Here is a 16,848-nt window from a genome sequence, read left to right as displayed (position 1 = left end):
ACACAGTGTGAATCTTAAATTATTATTATTTCTTCCTGTCGCTTACACCAAGGTGGGGGGGCAGACAAGGAAAGGGGAAGAGGTGAGGGGGATGGCCTCCCCCCCTAAGGCACTGAGTAGAGAAGCCACAAGGGGGTAGGGGGGAGGCCACATTGTCCTCACTCCCTGGGCTAGGCCCCAGGACTCCCCAGCTCTGGGCTCCCCCATCACCTGAAATGCTAAGATGAGGCCCAAGGAGACCTTGGCCTCCTCCTACCCCAATATATTACACATCATCACTTTTTAAATAGATACAGGGACTGGTCCCGCTACCCCTCCCTGTGACCCCCCCACCCCACTATTGGGGGTACCTGGGCAGCTGTGCAAATGGGCATGGGATGCTTGGAAGGGGAGCACCCGGCCCCCCTGAACCTTCGCCTTTTAGGGAGGGGCCGCCAGGCCAGGGAGGGGATATAGTGCAAGGCAAAGCCCAGGCCGCATAGCGTGGGGAGTCCAGCACCCAGCGAGTAAGGGGGTGAAAGGAGAATCCCTTTCACCCCCAACAGAATCGGGTAGTTAAAAATCGGACTAGATTTTGACAAGACCAACAGATGAGGCTATGTACAGAACCAGGGTGGATTCAACTCTAAGGGCAGAAGAGTGGGAAGGTGGTGGGGAGATCAGACGACCCAGCGCCAAGTCGGGCGTGGGGAGAGCTGGCCGCTAGGGGGCGCCTGCCAAACCCCCCAACCACCACCACCCCCCACCCCCCACCCCGCCTCCCCGGTCCCACACCCAACTCAGCGCCAGCCGGGGGCGGCGTGAGTCAGGGGCCGTGGTGGCGGCGGCTCGCACCTGGGCGGGGAGGAGGAGAGGGTAGGACGCCGGCCCGCCCTGCCCTCTGGCCCCGGGCGGGGAGCGGCGGGAACAAGACATTCCCTGCCCGGGGACTCTGGGCGGGTGCGAGCAGAGGCGGGCCGGCTCCCCTGCTGGGCGGGCCCCGCTGCCCCCAGGGGCGGGCGCGCCAATCAGGCCACCCCCACCCCCCCCCCAGCTCTGGGACCCCGTGACTCAGCGCCCCGCTGGAAGCAGGGCGGAGGGGACTGGATGGCTCCTTCCTTACAGGTCCAGTCCCCGCTCCTACCGGCTCCCACCTGGCTCCCCAACCTACCCTTCCTTCACCGCCCCCCTTTTTTGCATAAGTCACGGCCAGGAAAAGGGAACTGAAACCAGGAAGGGGGAGAAGGAGGGGGGTCTCGGAAGGGAGGGGCAGGCCTTCACCCCCTGACGTAGCCCAAACCCCAGGGGGCATAGAGGCGGAGCAAGGCTTTGGTCCCAAGCCCCCCTCTACCCCCTTAGAAACCCGCATAAGCCGAAGAGAGACCCCAGAAATCAGAACATTATTGCTTCTACTCCCCAGGAGCAGCTGAGGACTGGAACCCCACCTTTACACAGAGCTGTAATATATATACATAATATATGTATCACTCCTTGGGCGGTCGCCCCAATCTGGGAAGCCTGCGCCCCCAAATCTTTTCAGCTTGGAACTGCAATGAAGGCTGAGGGGGTGTATGGGGAGGGACTGGTTTCTGAGACTGGGCAGCTCAGCACCCCCAGCCCAGCCCTGCCGGTATCCCTTGCACTCCCACTGCTTGGCATGGGGGTCCCTGTCTTGCGCTTCAGCCCGGCTTCCCCCCTTCCCTTAAGAGGACTCCATGGCACCTTCAGCCTGAGGTGTGCTGGGGGTCCCCTCCTCGTCGTCGTCATCTGGGGGACCCCCGGTGGACACCGGGGCCCCAGGAGGGGCCGACTGCTCCCAGAATCGAGCCAGGGAGAGGCGGAAGGTGTCCAGGTGACCATTGGAAAGGTCGAGGCCTGCTGTGGGTGGCGCAGCAGCCGCTGGGGGCGGGTAGTGCGGTGGTGCGTCATCCTTGCGACGGCGCCGAGTGCGCACTTCCAGGCAGTTCTGGCCCTTGAGGTGGCGCTGCAGGTGGTCCTCCTTGGCGAAGGCCTTGTGGCACAGGTGGCACTCATAGGGCCGGTCTCCCGTGTGCAGGTGCATGTGGTTCTTGAGGTCGTAGCTGTGCAGGAAGCGGGCTGGGCAGTGCGGGCAGGAGTAGGGGCGCTCTCCCGTGTGCTTCCGCATGTGGATCTTCAGCTTGTCATTCCTGGCGTGGGTAGGTGGGGGGACAGGCAACAGGGGAGAGGAGGGTCAGCATGGTTGAGGGGTTAACTCTTTGGGCCTTGTCCCCCAATTTGCTTCCCACTTAACTGAGCTCCACCACCCACCCCTTGATTTCTCTCTCTGGAGCACCCTCTCTAGTCCCCCCAACCTGTCTTTTGCTTGGGGGTACGGTTTAGCCCACCCTTCCCAGAGCCCAGTGCTCACCTGGTGAAGCGCACACCGCAAACCTCACAGGCAAAGGGTTTTTCTCCGGTGTGTGTCCTCATGTGACGGGGCAGCTTGCCCGCCCCGTGGATGATCTTGTGGCACACAGGGCACTCCTGAGGCATCTGCGAGCGGCGCTTGCGCACCAGCTTGTCCTGGCCGTCTAGGCCAGGGGTCAGGGCATCATGGTGCAGCGAGCTGAGATAGGCCATCAGGTCAGGGTCGATGGCGTCTTCATCAGAGCCCAGCTCCTCGGGGGACAGTGGGGGTCCACTGCCCTGCGCCAGCCCATAGGATGTGGGATACGGCAGCTCCTCTTCTTCCTCCTCACCCTCATAAGGTTCGTAGCTCAGTGGTACCTCAGCAGGTGAAGCTGAGCCCACAGGGGGGCTGTAGCTGTCCCCCAGGCCACTGCTGCCCACCCTGCTGGCCAGCTCATCCTCGTCATAGGGCAGGGCGAGGGCAGGTGCACTGGGCACCTCTGGTGCCAGGTGGTTGGCCCGAGCAGTCTTGGTCTGCAGGAAGGCCTTGCGGGGCTTGCGACTGCGGCGGGCTACAGGCCTGGGTGGGGGTGGCAGGGGCAGCAGGGGCTCAGGTGGGGGGCTGTCCTCGCCATTGGGGACCCCTGAGGAGGAGGAGGCAGCAGCAGCAGCAGCAGCAGAGGCTGTGGTGGCAAAGGCTTCCAGGTACTGGCGGGCTCGCTCGCAGTCGTCCTGGTCAGGATTGGGCGCCTCCAGGCCACTGCCCTGCAGGATCTCCACACAGGCGGCAATCACGCATGGGATCTCCAGCAGCCGTGCGGCCTGGAGCACAGCGGGCATGTTGGCGCTGCTGGTGGTCAGTGTGGCCGTGTAGGCAAACTCCAGCAGGGCGCCTAGCGCTTCAGGCCCAACAAAGTCCAGCTCACACACCCCAGCCCCAGCCCCTGATACTGGGGGTCCCGCGCTGCCCCCACCACCTTCGGTGAAGAGCTTCTTGAAGTAGTGGCTGCAGGCAGCCAGCACAGCACGGTGCGTTCGGTATTCTAAACCCTGTGTTCGGATGGTGAGATCGCACAGGTGGCCCAGCTGCCGCTGCTCGTTCAGGCAGCTCAGGAGTTCACTGCTGTGGTCTGGGAAGGGGATCCCAATCAGGTCGTCCTCAGGGCTCCCCATCTTCTCCTACAAAAAGGGATAGACAGCATAATGGTTATGCAGAGACCAACATGCTAGAGGTTATAAAGTCCTAGGTTCAGTCTCTAGCACCACTATAAACCAGAGTTGAGCAGTGCTCTGGTTAAAAAAAAAAAAAATGAGGAAAAAAAAGGGTGTCTCTGGGAAGCTTGCGTCCATACTCCCAGAGGGATAAAGAATAGGAAAGCTATCGGGAGGGGACGGGATATAGAGATCTGGTGGTGGGAATTGTGTGGAGTTGTACCCCTCCTATCCTACGGTTTTGTTAATGTCTCCTTTTTAAAATAAATAAAAAATGAAAAAAAGAAAAAGGGTGTGTATGTCAAGACAGCTCAGTGCTGTAGGGCCCTGCTTGGGGTGGGGACAGGCAAAAGGAAGTGGCCCAGTGGATGAAGCATCGGACTCTAGTATGAAGCCCCGAGTTTGAGTCCTGACATTGCATGTGCCAGAGTGTGACCTTCTGGTTCTTGCTCTCCTTTCATAAATAAATCTTCAAAAGTGGCCAACCTTTGCTGTCAACCATCTCTGTGCCAGCCCCTCTTAGATGTACTTTGTACCCATCTGGTATTCCAGAATGTTCTAAAAGAGAGACTGTTGCCCATTTTACAGCCAGAAGGGTGGCCTTCCGGGATAGAGGGAGGTTTAAGCCCAGGTTGTGGGTGCAGGGTTCTTGCCCACTGGGCAACTGTACTACCTCAGTGACCCAGAGGTCCCTCTAGAAGTGGTCAGGGGCTGGGAGATAGGAGCCTGGAAACTCCCTAGAGAACTGGCTAGAGGACCCCAGGGTGACTCTGGCCAACAAAGAACAGGCGGAGAGAGGATGGAAACTCCTGGTTCAAGGGCAGCCCCTGGCCCCAGCAAGGCCAGGTGCTTTGTGGCCCGATGTGGCTCTGCAAATAATTGGCTTTCCGTGGGCCTATCCCCATCCAGGAAAAGGCCATCTGCCTTCATGATCCCCCCTTCCAGAGGCTGAGGGGGAAACCAGGCTCCTGACATCCCTCCCCCCACATCCTCCCCTCCCCTGTGAGGCCAAGGAGCAGCCACCCTTTGGTAGGGTGTCGCTGTCGCTGTCGCTGTCGAGGGTGCTTCCTGCTCCGCAGATAAGCATCGCCCCCGCCCCCTCCCCCACTGCCAACAGGCCAAGTTCCATTCCCAGCCCTCCTCCTCGGCCACCAACACCTAGCCTTCCCCATTCCTGGCCAGCCAAGAAGGGCTCCTCTGACCCCTCAAAGGGCCACCTCCCAACCTCTATGTGCCCCTCCGACTCTGGGCATAGAGCAGTAATGGAAGTGGAGACCAGCTTCAGGTCTGGACAGGCTGCTATCTGGCTAGATGACCTTGGACAAGTCATTTCTCTCAGGGCTCCAGTTTCCTCTGCTCTGCAGGGGTGGGGTGGGGAGTTGAGGCCCCAAGGACTCAGTAACCTTTCAACCCTGACATTTGGTGGGCCTAGAGCCATGCTGCAAGCAGGCAAGCAGGCAGGCACGGATGGGCAGACAGAGCTAGGACCTGCAATGAGCAGGGCTCCAGAATCCTCACCAGATTGGTGCTGTGACCTTAAAACATGGGCTTTAATCTCTGAGTCTCTTACCTCATCTGTAATATGGAATAGTTTCACTACATAACAGGACAACTCAGAAAACTGCTAGGGCCAGCCCTCCCCCCTTCCGCAGGGGACATGACCTTGGATAAGTCATTTCCATTCCCCAACTATGATATTAAAGGCTGACCCAGCTGGTTCTGGGACAAGACCTGCTGACCTTCTGTCACTGTCTTCTCTGCCACCAATAGCTGCTCAGCTCTGGACATTGGTAGGGAAAGGTGTTTTACTTTTTTTTTTAGGGGAGGGGGAAGCAGCAGGAGAGAGGAACTGGAGAATCAAGGGGCACTGATTCCTCTTTAGGACACAAGAACTGCATTGTCCCTGCCTGCCAGTGTCCTGTCACCTTCCTGGGACAGTCAATCTCCTTCAGTCCAGCCTGGAGTGAGCTGACCACACCTAGGTCCCCATTGCCACTGTCAGTCCCCAGATGCCAGCTTGAGAACTCCCCCAGTTTTCAGTCTGCACATGTTTTTTTAAAATACATATATGCAAACAGTCCAAGGGGCCAATGCTTCCAGGTCCCAACAGCCACTTAAACAGCAATGGGCACCCTCCCGGGTGGCAACCCAGTCCCTCCTCGTAGGGATGGGTAGGGCCATCCTCCATGTCCATTGGCCCAGAGCTGGGTACCTGCAGGCACATGGCTCATCCCAGCCCTCGCCCTCTTCCCTCCTCACCCCACCCAGACCACCAGCTAAGCCTGCTCCTTCTCCCAACCCAGGGCCCATCTCCATGGCAACCTAGGGTGGCACTGGACCCCAACTGGCTCACACACCTGTCAGGTCACAGGCTCAGGCCAGTTCAGGCAACTCACATGCCGCTCCAGGGCTCTCCCAAGGGTGAATGTTTAACCCCTTAGCTCTAGTCTCCCTCCTCTCTCCTACCACAGTGACAAGGAATGGGAAGAGAAGCAGAGGATGCACGTGGGGGAGGAGGGGAGCTATTTGTATGGTTCTGGGAAACTCCCCTAGCCCTTAGCTGGGCACGCCTGCCAACCAAGATGCCACCTGGAACTTCCAGGTGCTAACCAAGCCAAGGGGACACTTCTAGCCCCAACAACTGACAGGAGTGGGTGGATTACAAGCCCTTTCTGCTGGGGGGCACTGGTGCCAGGATGCCCACCTGCCCTGGGCACATTTCCCACCTCTGCATCCCAGAGGGCCCAGCCCCGACACCCCATGAGGGAAGCCATCCCCACCCAGCCTGGCATGCCCCCTCTTGCTGAGACCTTGTGAGCATGGATGTGTGTGTGTGGGGGGGCAGCTGTGCCAGGGAACCAGGCAAGGTCTGTTTGGTCTGTTTGCCTGGTAGGGGGAAGGATGGGGGGGCCTCCCTGTCAGTCACCCCTCCCCCCTTACTTGCCACCCCCCCCCAGGCTCCCCTCACTGACATGTCAGGCCTGCTGGACCGGCCAAGCAGGTGGGCAGCTCTCGAAACTGGGCCCTGAGTCAAACCTGTCCCATCTGGTGGGGGGGGGGGCTCTGGGGTAAGAAGGGTGGGAGGGGGGCAAAGGTGAGGGCCCCTATCACTTGCCCCTCAGTGCCCAAGGGCACCTGCCAGGGCGTGTCCACCAGCAAGAAAGCAAAAGGGAAAGGGCAGTAGAAGAGTGCAATGCTGGAAGCTTCTGCCTCCAGTGAAGCCAACATCAGCCCCAGCAGGCTGAAGAGTGGGCCCCAAGCAGGGTGACTGGGTAGAGCTGGCCCCCCTGTCCCATGCCCTGGGGATTAGGGGAGTGAGGCTTAGTGTGGGGGGCAGCAGGCGGAACCAGGATTAGCAGCGGAGAAAATAGATATGGGCCTGAGAACAGTCACACAGCCGCCCACCCCCCACCCCCCCCACCCCACCCCCGGCTTTGCCAGGGAGCCCCAGGGGTCTGGCCAGGCTCCTCCAGGTGCAGTGCAGCAGCCTGGGGCAGCAGGAGAAAGTGAGGGAGAGAGGATGCACCTGGTTATGTTGTATCCTGTGTGAATGGGAGATGTTGGAGACCCCCAAACCTGGGCTGGCCACTCCTCCTCCTGATTTCTTTCTCCTTTCCACTTTCCTCCAACTCCCACCCTCCAACTCCAGCCTCAGGTTCTCTTCCTGTTTTTTTGGAGTTAAGTTTGTAGGAAGCCACCAGGGCTTGGACCCAAGGCTGGACCAGGGGGGAGGTAGGGAAATAGGAGTTGGTCCAAAGTCCCAGGAACCCAGAAGTCTGGACTCCTCAGTTTCTCTCATCCCTACCCAGGCAGGGCCTCTGGGGCCCTGGGGCAAAGCCATCTGGAAGGCCCAGTTGGGAGGGCAGAGTGGAAGGGTTAAGGGACATCTGTAGAGGGTTGTGCAGGCCAAGCTACCTGCCCAGGGATGCCCTGAGGGGAGGCCTCTTCTTCCCAATCAGCCCCTCCTGGCTGCCCGGTGTCTTTCCCATCCCCCCTCAGCTGCTTCCCCCCTCCTAACCTCACCACCCCCACCACTCACACTTCCTGGGGGCCGAGGCGGGGAAGGGAGACCGCAAGCCGCGAAGGGGGAAGGAGGCAAGGGGAGTCGCTGCTTCCCGGTGCTGGGCCATGGGGGTTAAGCCTTTCCTCACGCAAACGCCCCCATTCCCAGCTCAAAGACTCCCCAGCAAAAGAAGTGCCTCTATATATGTCCATGTGGCCCCCAAGTCTTCCCAAGACTCCAGCCCTGGCCCCTTAGCCCCTTTGATGCAGTGGGCAACCTAAGGAAGGACAAAGATGGCGGAGAGCACTAGGGGCCAGCCCTCACTCCCCTAGTTCTGGGGACACAGCCACCAATCCTACTCACTGCTGCTCCCTCTTCTGGGCTCTCTCTTTCTGAGTCCTCACCCCATCCTGGAACCCTGACCTCCCCTCTGAGTGCTCATCCTTTGCTCTCATCCCCTCGCCACATCTGCGGCCATGCGCTGGCTGCCTTCCCTCCTTTTCCTTCTCAGCTTTGTCTCTCCTTCAAGTCCTTCCATTTCCTCTCTTCAATCTCCAAGCATCCCTTCTTCATTTGGGGGTGCAGGAACTAAGTGGAGGAGCCAGGCCTGCCCCCCCTAAGACCTGACCTTACCACAGACAATGGCGCCATTTAGGGCACCCATACCCCTCATTGGATGAAGCACATAATGAGAATTGGGGGGCCAAGCAGAGAGGCTGGGAGGGGGTGCAGTGCTAACGGATGTTGGGTGGGGTGTGGAGGACAGCCCAGACCTCTCTGCCTGTCAGAGTTTCCAGAGCTGGAGCTCTGGACTTCCCCAGATGTCCACCCAGTGCCATTGGAGCCCCCAGTGAGGCCTGCCTGGGCTGTCCCCCTTAGGGCCAGAGGAGAAACCCAAAGTGCCAGGGTCTGCCTAGTGCCCACCTGCCTCCCCCCAGTCTCTGGCTGGGTAACCGAGACTGCTGGTAACCCCACACCCGTCAAGCGGCCTGCAGAAACCTGAGCCCCCCAGCTCCAGAGGACACCCCAGAGAGGTCCTCGGAGTCCAGCTCCCTGCCAGCCTGTCCGGCTCCTGCCCCAGCCCGCAGCTCCTCCAGGCCCTCTGGTGCCGGGACACCAAGGCGTCAGCAGCAACCCCAACACGCCTGCCTGCTTCCTGGGCCCTGAGCCCCTACCGGGTTGCCTGTTTTCCAGCCCCTCTCTGACCCTTGGCCAATTCTAGGCGCCTGACTCCCCTGGGGCCTCATCTCCCAAGCCCAGCGGCCTACTCACCTGAGCTCCAGGGGACCTGCCGGCAACTCTCCGAGGCCCCTGGGGGGGAGCCAGCTAAGAGGGGTGGGGGAGGAGGCAGGGGGAGGCAAGGTGGCTGTTCCCCCGCTCCAGCTCCCTCCTTCAAAGGGGCCGCCTACGACCTGCCCGGCCCCTCCCCCCTGCAGCCTTAACCCTCAGGGTGCTGCCCCCTCCCCCTGGCTTGGAGGGAGGTGTTATTGGAGGACTGGCAGCGTGGGAGAGGGCCCAGAGCCTCGGCCACGGGTGCCTGGTGCCCAGCTGTGCCCACCCCCGCCCAGCTGGGCAGCATTAAAGGGGAAAAAGGTGAGTACTAGGCAAGGTAGGCAGTGGGGCAGTCCAGGAGGGCAGAGGTGAGGAGGAGCACTGGGAGAGGCTGCTGGAGGTGGGACTGGGAGAAGGAAGAAGGGTGGGGTGGGGATAGGAGGCAGTGGTGGCCAGAAGTGGGAGGAGGGGCACCCTGGACAGTCTGTGCCAGGCCTGACAGGTGCCCAGGTCCCAGCCCTTCGGGGCACATGGCAAGATGGGGGCCTGGGAGGCAGCCTTCCAGACCCCACAGCCCCCTGGGAGCTGGACGGATCCTTCCTTCCCTCTGCTGGGCTGGGGCCCTCGGGGGCTGGGCACGGCAGCACCCCGCCCTCCCCATGCCTCACCCCAAACCCACTCACATACCACAGTTCTTGCCCAGGCGCCGGCCCCTGCCAACCAGGCCAGGGGGCAGCACTGGTGCCAGCCCCCAATGGCCAGGGGGACTAGGGGGACAGGCCTGGCCTGAGGGGGGTATGTGGATGGGGGCAGCTGTGGGCACCGAAAGAGGAAGGAGCTGGGAGGGGGCATCTGCTGGGAAGCGCCCAGCCCCACCCCTTGCGCAAGCTGCTGCCACCCTGGCCGGTTGGGTGGGACCCGCCTGGGCCTGAGGGGCGACTCAGGAGGGCCAGGAACCTAGAGAGGGCTGGGCCACCAAATAACCCCCCCACACCCCCAGTCATGCTGGGGCCACTCTTCTTCCCAGGGGTTGCCCTGGTGTCCTTCAGACCCTGGGCTACTCTAGATCCTACTGAAATGTGGGGGAGTGGGGGGGTGGGGGGCGACACAGGACTGGCCCCTATAGTTTCCCCTCCCTCTCCCCCCCAACAGCTGCTGGCTCCATGCCGCTGGCCTGCTGCCCCTCACCAGCTCCCAGCCCGGTTGGCACCTACCCACCAGGATGCTGGCAACCCTGCCCTCCTCTCTCTCCTGCCCCCCTGCTCCTAGTGCCCTATGCCAACTGAGAGCCTGGCATGGGGGGAGGGTCACCCCTGATCCCTGGTGCCAGCCAGGCAGGTCCAGACTCCCCCCCCCCCAGGTCCTGCAGATCAGGCCCAAAACCCTTTATTATAGTCTCCTTTTGGAGACAGGTCAGGCACAGAGGTCTGGCCTGCACAAAGGGGTGTGTATGTGTTCCCACTTTATGTGGGCCCCCAAGGTAGAGCTGCTGTCTCTCCTGTCACCAGGCACAGCCTCCCAACATTCTCTTTGCTCCAGCATTTGCCTGGGCACCAAAGTCCCTGCAATTCCTGAGAGCCTTAGTGCCTGTGGCCTGCACGGGAGTGAGGTAGGGCTGCTCTCTGCCCTTTGATCCCCATAAAGGGAGGGTGCCAGCCCAGAGGGCAGAGGCAGGTAGGGAGTCCACAGGGCCCCTCCATTTTCCCAGCACTAGGGCAGCCAGGTAGGGTGTGGGCATCTCCTAGGTGGAGCCTGGAGGGGGTAAAGGGGTGGCACGCCCCCAAGGCAGGGAAGAAGGTCACCCTGGACATATGGTGCCACGTACCAGGTTAGGCATGAATAGGGACTGCAGATGCAGAAGACGACCCGCGCCCAACACCCCTCCCCCCGCCCCCCCCCCCCGCCCCCAAACGTGGATTTTACTTCCAGTCAGAAGCATTTCCAGGCTAGGCCAAGCTGCCAGCTCCTGGAGGACTACAACTCCCAGAATGCACCGCGGCATATCTGCAGGCACCTTGGGAGTTGTAGTATCCTCAGGGAGCCCTATGCTTGCCTCTTCCCTTGAGTGGAACACAGCTGATGCTGGGGAGGGTCCAGACTGGCAGCTCTAAGGGCACTGTGCTGACAAGAGGTGCACTCTGCGAGAAGGAGATCCATGGTGGGGGTGTGGACCCCCACTCCCAGGCAAAGGGAGAGGAGAGGAGGAAGGAAGGAGGAGAGGATGTCTGTTGAAAGGGGCATATGGGTGGGGAGGAGTTGGGGGTGGGGGGGGAGAGGTGGAAACAGGAAGGAAATTGAAGCCAGAGACATGAAGTCGAAAGCAAGGGCCTGGGGGAGCCCCATCCGAGGCCTGACAGGGACTGGGAAGGCATTTTCCCCCTGCTTGCTGGTGGACAAGGGAGGCCTAAGCGGAATTGGTACTGTGGGCACCCCCAGTTCTGTCTGCCCTGGCCTGGGGTGCCTTCAGTCACTGGATGGAGTGCAGGTGCATTGCGCTGGCTGGGAACCCTTAACCCAGACTAGGTTCTGGGTATGCTGGCAGGCAGAGGAAGGGACTGGGGGAGTTTAAGCAGGAAGGGAGGCATATGCAGAGGGTTAGGCCAAAGTGTGAGAGACTGCTGCATCCCCAGGGCCTAGGCCAGGGCAGCTGGCAGGCCTCAGCCAAGACTCCCGGCCTCCCCCCACCTTAGGCTGTGGGGCGTGCTCAGGAAAAGAGCCCTCTCTGGTTTCCCTGGGGAACCCCGGCCTACTGCCTGTGAGCATTAGAGAACAGCAGGCGTTGCTCCCTCCAGGGGCTGGAGGTCAGAGTAGGCAGAGGCAACCACCTCCCAGGGCTCCTCAAGGCTCTGGGACAGATGATTCCAGACTCTAGAGGAGACTCTTGCCAAGGCCTGGCTCTAGCTGAGTGTGTGTGTTGGGGGGTGGGGAGTTGCTGCTCTCTTCTGCCCCTCAGAAGCCTTTGCTAGTAGATGACAGTGGCTTTCCCCCTGTCCCCGATCCCTCCAGCCCCCCAGGCCTGCCTTGGCACCTGGCCACCTGTGAGTTGGCAGGACAGGAGGAGGGGCAGCGAGGCAACTTCAAACTGTCCGGGCAAAACGTCAAGTTTACTCACGAGTTTACTCAGCAGAAGGAGGGGGAGAGGCCAGGGCCGGCACACCCCATGCCAGGGTCCTATCCCTTGGTCTGTACCCACCTTCCTCCTCCACCCTCCTCCTCAGCCCTAGGCTAAAACAGGCTGAGGCCCCAAGGCCTGGTGGTTCAGAGGGCTTAATCCTCAGAAGGTCAGGGTGGCCAGGGTAGCAGGCAGGCTGGAGGCAGGAAGTCCCGCAGTGGCTGCTCAGGGAGGGCAGTGTCCAATCTGCAGCCCATTCACTGCCCATACTGGGGCCTTGGCCTGGACCCAGAACTGGAACTCTGGGCCACCATGAAGGGGGCAGTACCAGCTTCTGCCCTCTCCATCTGTCAGTCCCCTGAGCAATGACTTCTGACCCCATGCTGCTACCTGGGCAGCCATAGTGCCAGGGGCTACCAGGCTCAGCCTTGGCTGGCAATGTGGGGGGCAATGCCCTATGTGTCCTACTTCCCTCCTCTCCCCACCTGCTGACTCTTCCAGCCATGACTGTCCCCACCCCAGATGTGCTCCGCCCCCCATGCCCACAGGGCCCCCTCCCCCACCCTTCCCCAGGGTGCCAAGTGCAAGCACACAAAGGGCCCGATGGTGCATTGTTAGCCCAGCCCCCGCTGCCCGCCGCGCCCTCCCAGGGCGGGCACCAGGCCAAGGAGGAGCTGGGGACCCTGGGTGCCAGGGGGCACCATGTGCTGGGGGGCTAGGTCAACACCACCTGTGTCCCAGACCCTGGGGTCTAGGACCAGTGGAGGCAAGCAGTGAGGAGCATGCCTGGTGACTGCAGGGCAGTCGGTCTGACACCTGAGCCTAGTGGGCAATAACCACCTGCTTCCCCAGAGCCCCTTCAGGTGGCATTAACCCTTTCCTGACCCTGCATTCAGGCTGGGGGGTACAGTGCCCAGGGGAGCGGACAGTGTCTGGGGGTGCCAGCAGGCTGCACCGGTGCCCACAGCAACGGTGTAATAGAGGCACGCTGGGGGAGCTGGGGTCCCGGGGGCCAGACCAGGAGGCATGGCAGAGATTTCTTCTTATTTCATCAGCTGCTCCAGGGGGAGCCCCCTGCCCTTTTCCCCCGTCACCACTGAACAGGAACACTAAGCACCCCCAATATAGTCAAAGCTGACAGCCTCCAGCCTCCCTGTGCCCATCCACCACTCCCAGCCTGATGCCCCCTCCATGCCAGCTCTCAAAGCAGTGCCAGGCGGGTCCAGGGGTGACCAAACCAGTTGGTGTGTGTGGGGGGGAACAGGAGTCAACTCCATAATAATCCTCCAGGCCTGCCCCCTCCATACATACACACCCCTCAGGGAACAGAATTTCCTTTCAGTTTAACTCCTTACTACCCAATCTGGCTGCCCCTGCCCCTGCCAGACTGCTGTCCTCCGGGAATAAGCTGGGGGCAGGGGGACTAGCTGCGCTGACTCATTCTCATTCTCGGCTCCAATCAGGGGTCCCCCAGGGACTGAGGTGGGGGCAATTCCAGAAGGACCCTCCACCTGGTCCGGAAGCCAGGACAGCCTGCTGGTCCCCCTCTCCCGGCACCCACTTCCGGTGTCCCAAACTAGGTCAGCAGTGCTTGTTTCCTGTGGGTCAGTGAGCACCGGAGCCTCTGCCCCTCCCCTCCCCAGCTCCAGACCCGGGCTCCCCGCCCCCCCCCAGGGCGCCCCGAGGTCTCACCATGTCTCAGCCGCCCTTTGATACGTGGGGGTTGTACGGGGTGGGGGGCAGGAGGCCCGCCCTCTCTCCAAACACCGGCAGGGCCGGGGCGCCCGGGCAGGCACGTGTCCGGGCACAACCGGCGGCCCACGCCGCCTCCCCCACTGCGCCCCCCCCTCGGGCCAGGACACGTCGCTCTCTGACTTGGGGTGGGGTGAGAGGAGAGGGAAAGCTGGAACTTGAAAGCAGCGCCCCCCAACCCTCAGCTCTGAGTGGCAGCCCCAGTAGGGGCTCTCCTGCATCAGAGAGAGGGACCCTCTCTCTGGATCGGGCAGGTGCGTGGTGACAGCGTAGCATAGGTAGGGGGAATCGCTCTGCCGAGTCACCCACCCTCGCCCTGGGGCGCGGGGGGCTGTGCTGCTCTGCAGCCCGCGCCTGAAGGCAGGGAGGGGCATGAGGGACGGCAGGGAGGGGGGCGTCCTTGTGTCGCCAGCTCCAGCGCTGTCGCGGAACCTGCGAGCTGAGAGCAAGCCCGCTCCAGGAGCGCAAGAAACCGAATAGTCCAGCCGGTAACTTTCCCCCAGCCGCCACTCCTCCTGCGCTCCCCCCCCCCCCCCCCCCCGTGCTGCCGGCCTGGCTCCAACCCACCGCGCCAGGGGGGCGAGGAGGGGGAGCGCGCTGTCCTAGTTAGAGCCCGGCAGCCTCTCCATGCCCTCCGTTCGGGGGGCTCTACTGAAAGTCGCCACTAGCTTGGGGGAGCGCTCGCACCGTCTCGTCCTCTCTCCATCCTGCTCCCATAAGTGCAGAGAAAAGTTTTTGGAGACCCTCCGCCCCGGCTGCGGGAGGGGCAGCCGAAAAGCCTCTTCTCCCTTTGCTCCCAGTTCTGAGCAAGTCGGGAGCCCCGGGGCGCTGGGGAGGCGCTGCGGTGGGAAGAAGGTCCGCAGGCGCTCGTGTGCGCGCGGCTGTGGGGGGGTCCCGCTCACAGGACGGACGAAGGACACTGCAGTAGTATCGAGTCTCGGGGACCCCGAATAGGGAGACCAAAGTGGGGTCCACTCACCTCTGAGCCGTCGGGTCTGAAGGCTGGAGCTGCTGGGGCGCAGGGCTCGGGGAGCAGCGCGTCCCCCGCCAGGCTCGGGGGCTCAGGGCCCTGCTCCGGTCCTGGTCAGAAGGCCGCGGTCAGTCGCTCGCCGCTCCCTGCTGGGGGGCTCCTCCTCCGCAGCCCTTGGCCTCCTCCTGCCTCCCGCCCCCCCCTCGGCCGCCGAGAACCTACATTCACCTGGCTCCCACCCGCCCCCCCTTAGGGCCCGCCTCACCTGTCCTGCTGTCTCACCTGTCCTCCTGCTGGCTCTCCCCCCATCCCTCCCCTCCCTCCCCCCGCCCCCTGCCACCCCCTAGACTCCCCCCACACACACCCTTAGCAACACCCTGTCACTTCCTGGTTTTTCACCCGCCCCCCCAGGCCCCCCTCCCTCCGCCCAATAAGGACATAAACTTCAACCCCTCGGTCCAGCCAGTCCCCGCAGGGCGCGGGTGGGGTGGGGACTGGCTTCCTCCCTCCCAGTGCGCTTCCTTCTCCCGTCTCCGCTCCCCAAGCCTTTCCCACTGCCTCGACTCCCTCCTCCAGGACGCCTCGTTTCACCTGCCGCTGCCGCTCACCCCTCCCTGCTTTCCTCTCTCTCTCTCTCTCTCTCCCTAGCTCTCGCCTCTAACCCCGATCCCTTTCAGTCCACCTTAACGCGAGCCCCGCCCCCGCCCTGGCCGGCCCTCCGCCACGGCCCCACCCCCCTGCGCACCACCGCCCAGGCCGCCCATTGGCTTGGACGCCTGTCCGTCCCAACAGGCCCCGTCCAGTGGAGGGGGCGGGGTCGAGGGCCGGGCCTGCAGCAGCGGGAGCGAAGGGGGAGGGGGTAGTGTCCGCAGCGGCCTGGGAACCCTGCACCCCAGTCGAGGGTTCTCACTCCTACGAGCCTTGTAGCTGCAGACTGGCACCTCGGGAGGGCAGGGTTGGAGGTGAAAGGCAGGCCGGGTAGGGGTGAGGCGGGGACTTCAGGGTTACGGGAGGATGGGTCCCACAAGGGGCTCTAATCAGGTCAGGGCCTCGGGAGCCTCCTAGGCCCTCCACTTGGACCCCACTGCCCCATCCAGCCTCCGCGGGATCAGGGCGGTGGACACAGCGGGTACCCTGCGCCCCTCCCCACGCGTGTTGGCACCCCGCAGGAAGGGCTGGCGGCCCCTGCGCTCCCGCTGCGGCCTTGGCATTGTCGGAGGGGAAAGGGCGGCCGCAGGGGAGGAGCGGTGCGCTCCCGCTCTGCTCCCCTTCTCCCTCCCGCCTGTCCCCTAACTGGAGAAACTGAGTCTCGGAGGAGGGACGTGTTGACTCGGATTCACTGAAACCCGGGGGGCGGCTTGGTCGTTTTGGGGTGCGTGCGGGTGCGCGGGGTGGGGGATCAGTAGTCTGATTTGACTGCCCCCCAAACTGAGCGAGGTAGCCAGTACAGCTGCAGCCACATAAGCCTGCGGCCTGGCGGCCCCCAGAGGGCCACTCCCACTGGTGGCCAACGAGATCCACTCCGGGTCCCGCTCCGCATCCCCGCGGCGCACTGGCCGAACCGAGTCGCACTCTTTCGGCTCCCATCCCCCTTCACGGGGGGCCTCCCTCCCTTTCCAGCAGGTGGCTCCGCGGGACACCAGCTCAACCTGTTGGACCACAATGGGCGGCGCCAGGGGGGCTCTGGCCCTCACCCGGGGTGACCCGGGATCCCCGCGCAGGGGGAGGGGCGGAGGCCGGCCCCTCCCTCTCTCTCTCGGGTAGTGACTCAGCCTCGGGGCCTCTGCCCTGCGCCCCAGCCAGGGGCGGAAAGTGTGAGGCACCCCTGAGCGCCTGGGCCAAACCAAACACCCCCCCCACCCCAGACATTATCTCACTGGAGGATCAAGGGGGCTCTGGGAGGCGGGGGGCAGCAGGAGGTACTCCCGCTCGACTAGTCGGCTGCTACAGGTTTTCTGGTCGTTCCCTGCGCCCCCCGCCCCCACCAGGGTCCCGCCGCTGGCCGGCTCCTCTCGGGTGATTCTGGTTGGCGAGCGCCTGGAGGTGGTGAGGTACTGACCAGGGTTTTTCCTTCCCTTTTCCAGCCGTCGGGGGGTCTCGCTGGCCAGCAGCAAGGCCGTGCCAAGAGGCTGGCACACGCACAGCCACTGCGGAGGGACTGCCCGGAGAAGGAAGGGG

At 62.7% G+C, this 16,848-nt stretch overlaps 1 protein-coding gene across 2 annotated transcripts; it reads right to left on the bottom strand.

Annotated features, from left to right (window-relative positions):
- Positions 1–8: 8 nt before the first annotated feature.
- Positions 9–15,000, bottom strand: ZBTB7B (zinc finger and BTB domain containing 7B). 2 transcript variants are annotated; one of them, XM_007525338.3, is made up of 3 exons: positions 14,680–15,000; positions 2,369–3,528; positions 9–2,147 (listed from the first exon to the last, which is right to left on the bottom strand). In XM_007525338.3, exons 2-3 carry the CDS (start codon positions 3,520–3,522, stop codon positions 1,682–1,684), a joined length of 1,620 nt encoding a protein of 539 aa, XP_007525400.1. In that variant the 5' UTR covers positions 3,523–3,528; positions 14,680–15,000; the 3' UTR covers positions 9–1,681. The 2 variants fall into 2 exon arrangements, with proteins under 2 accessions (XP_007525400.1, XP_060057535.1); XM_060201552.1 differs by lacking the exon at positions 14,680–15,000 and adding an exon at positions 8,837–9,474.
- Between the last annotated feature and the right edge of the window lie 1,848 nt (positions 15,001–16,848).

This window comes from Erinaceus europaeus, chromosome 11, assembly GCF_950295315.1.
Source record: "Erinaceus europaeus chromosome 11, mEriEur2.1, whole genome shotgun sequence".
NCBI lineage: Eukaryota > Metazoa > Chordata > Mammalia > Eulipotyphla > Erinaceidae > Erinaceus > Erinaceus europaeus.
This window is presented reverse-complemented; position numbering and strand designations above follow the sequence as displayed.

What these genes read in the sequence shown, in the direction of transcription:
- ZBTB7B (XM_007525338.3), bottom strand. Translation starts at nt 3,522, where the DNA reads ATGGGGAGCCCTGAGGACGACCTGATTGGGATCCCCTTCCCAGACCAC. An exon ending in TGCGGTGTGCGCTTCACCAG is followed by an intron (nt 2,148 to 2,368) that starts GTGAGCACTGGG and finishes TACCCACGCCAG; the next exon opens with GAATGACAAGCTGAAGATCC.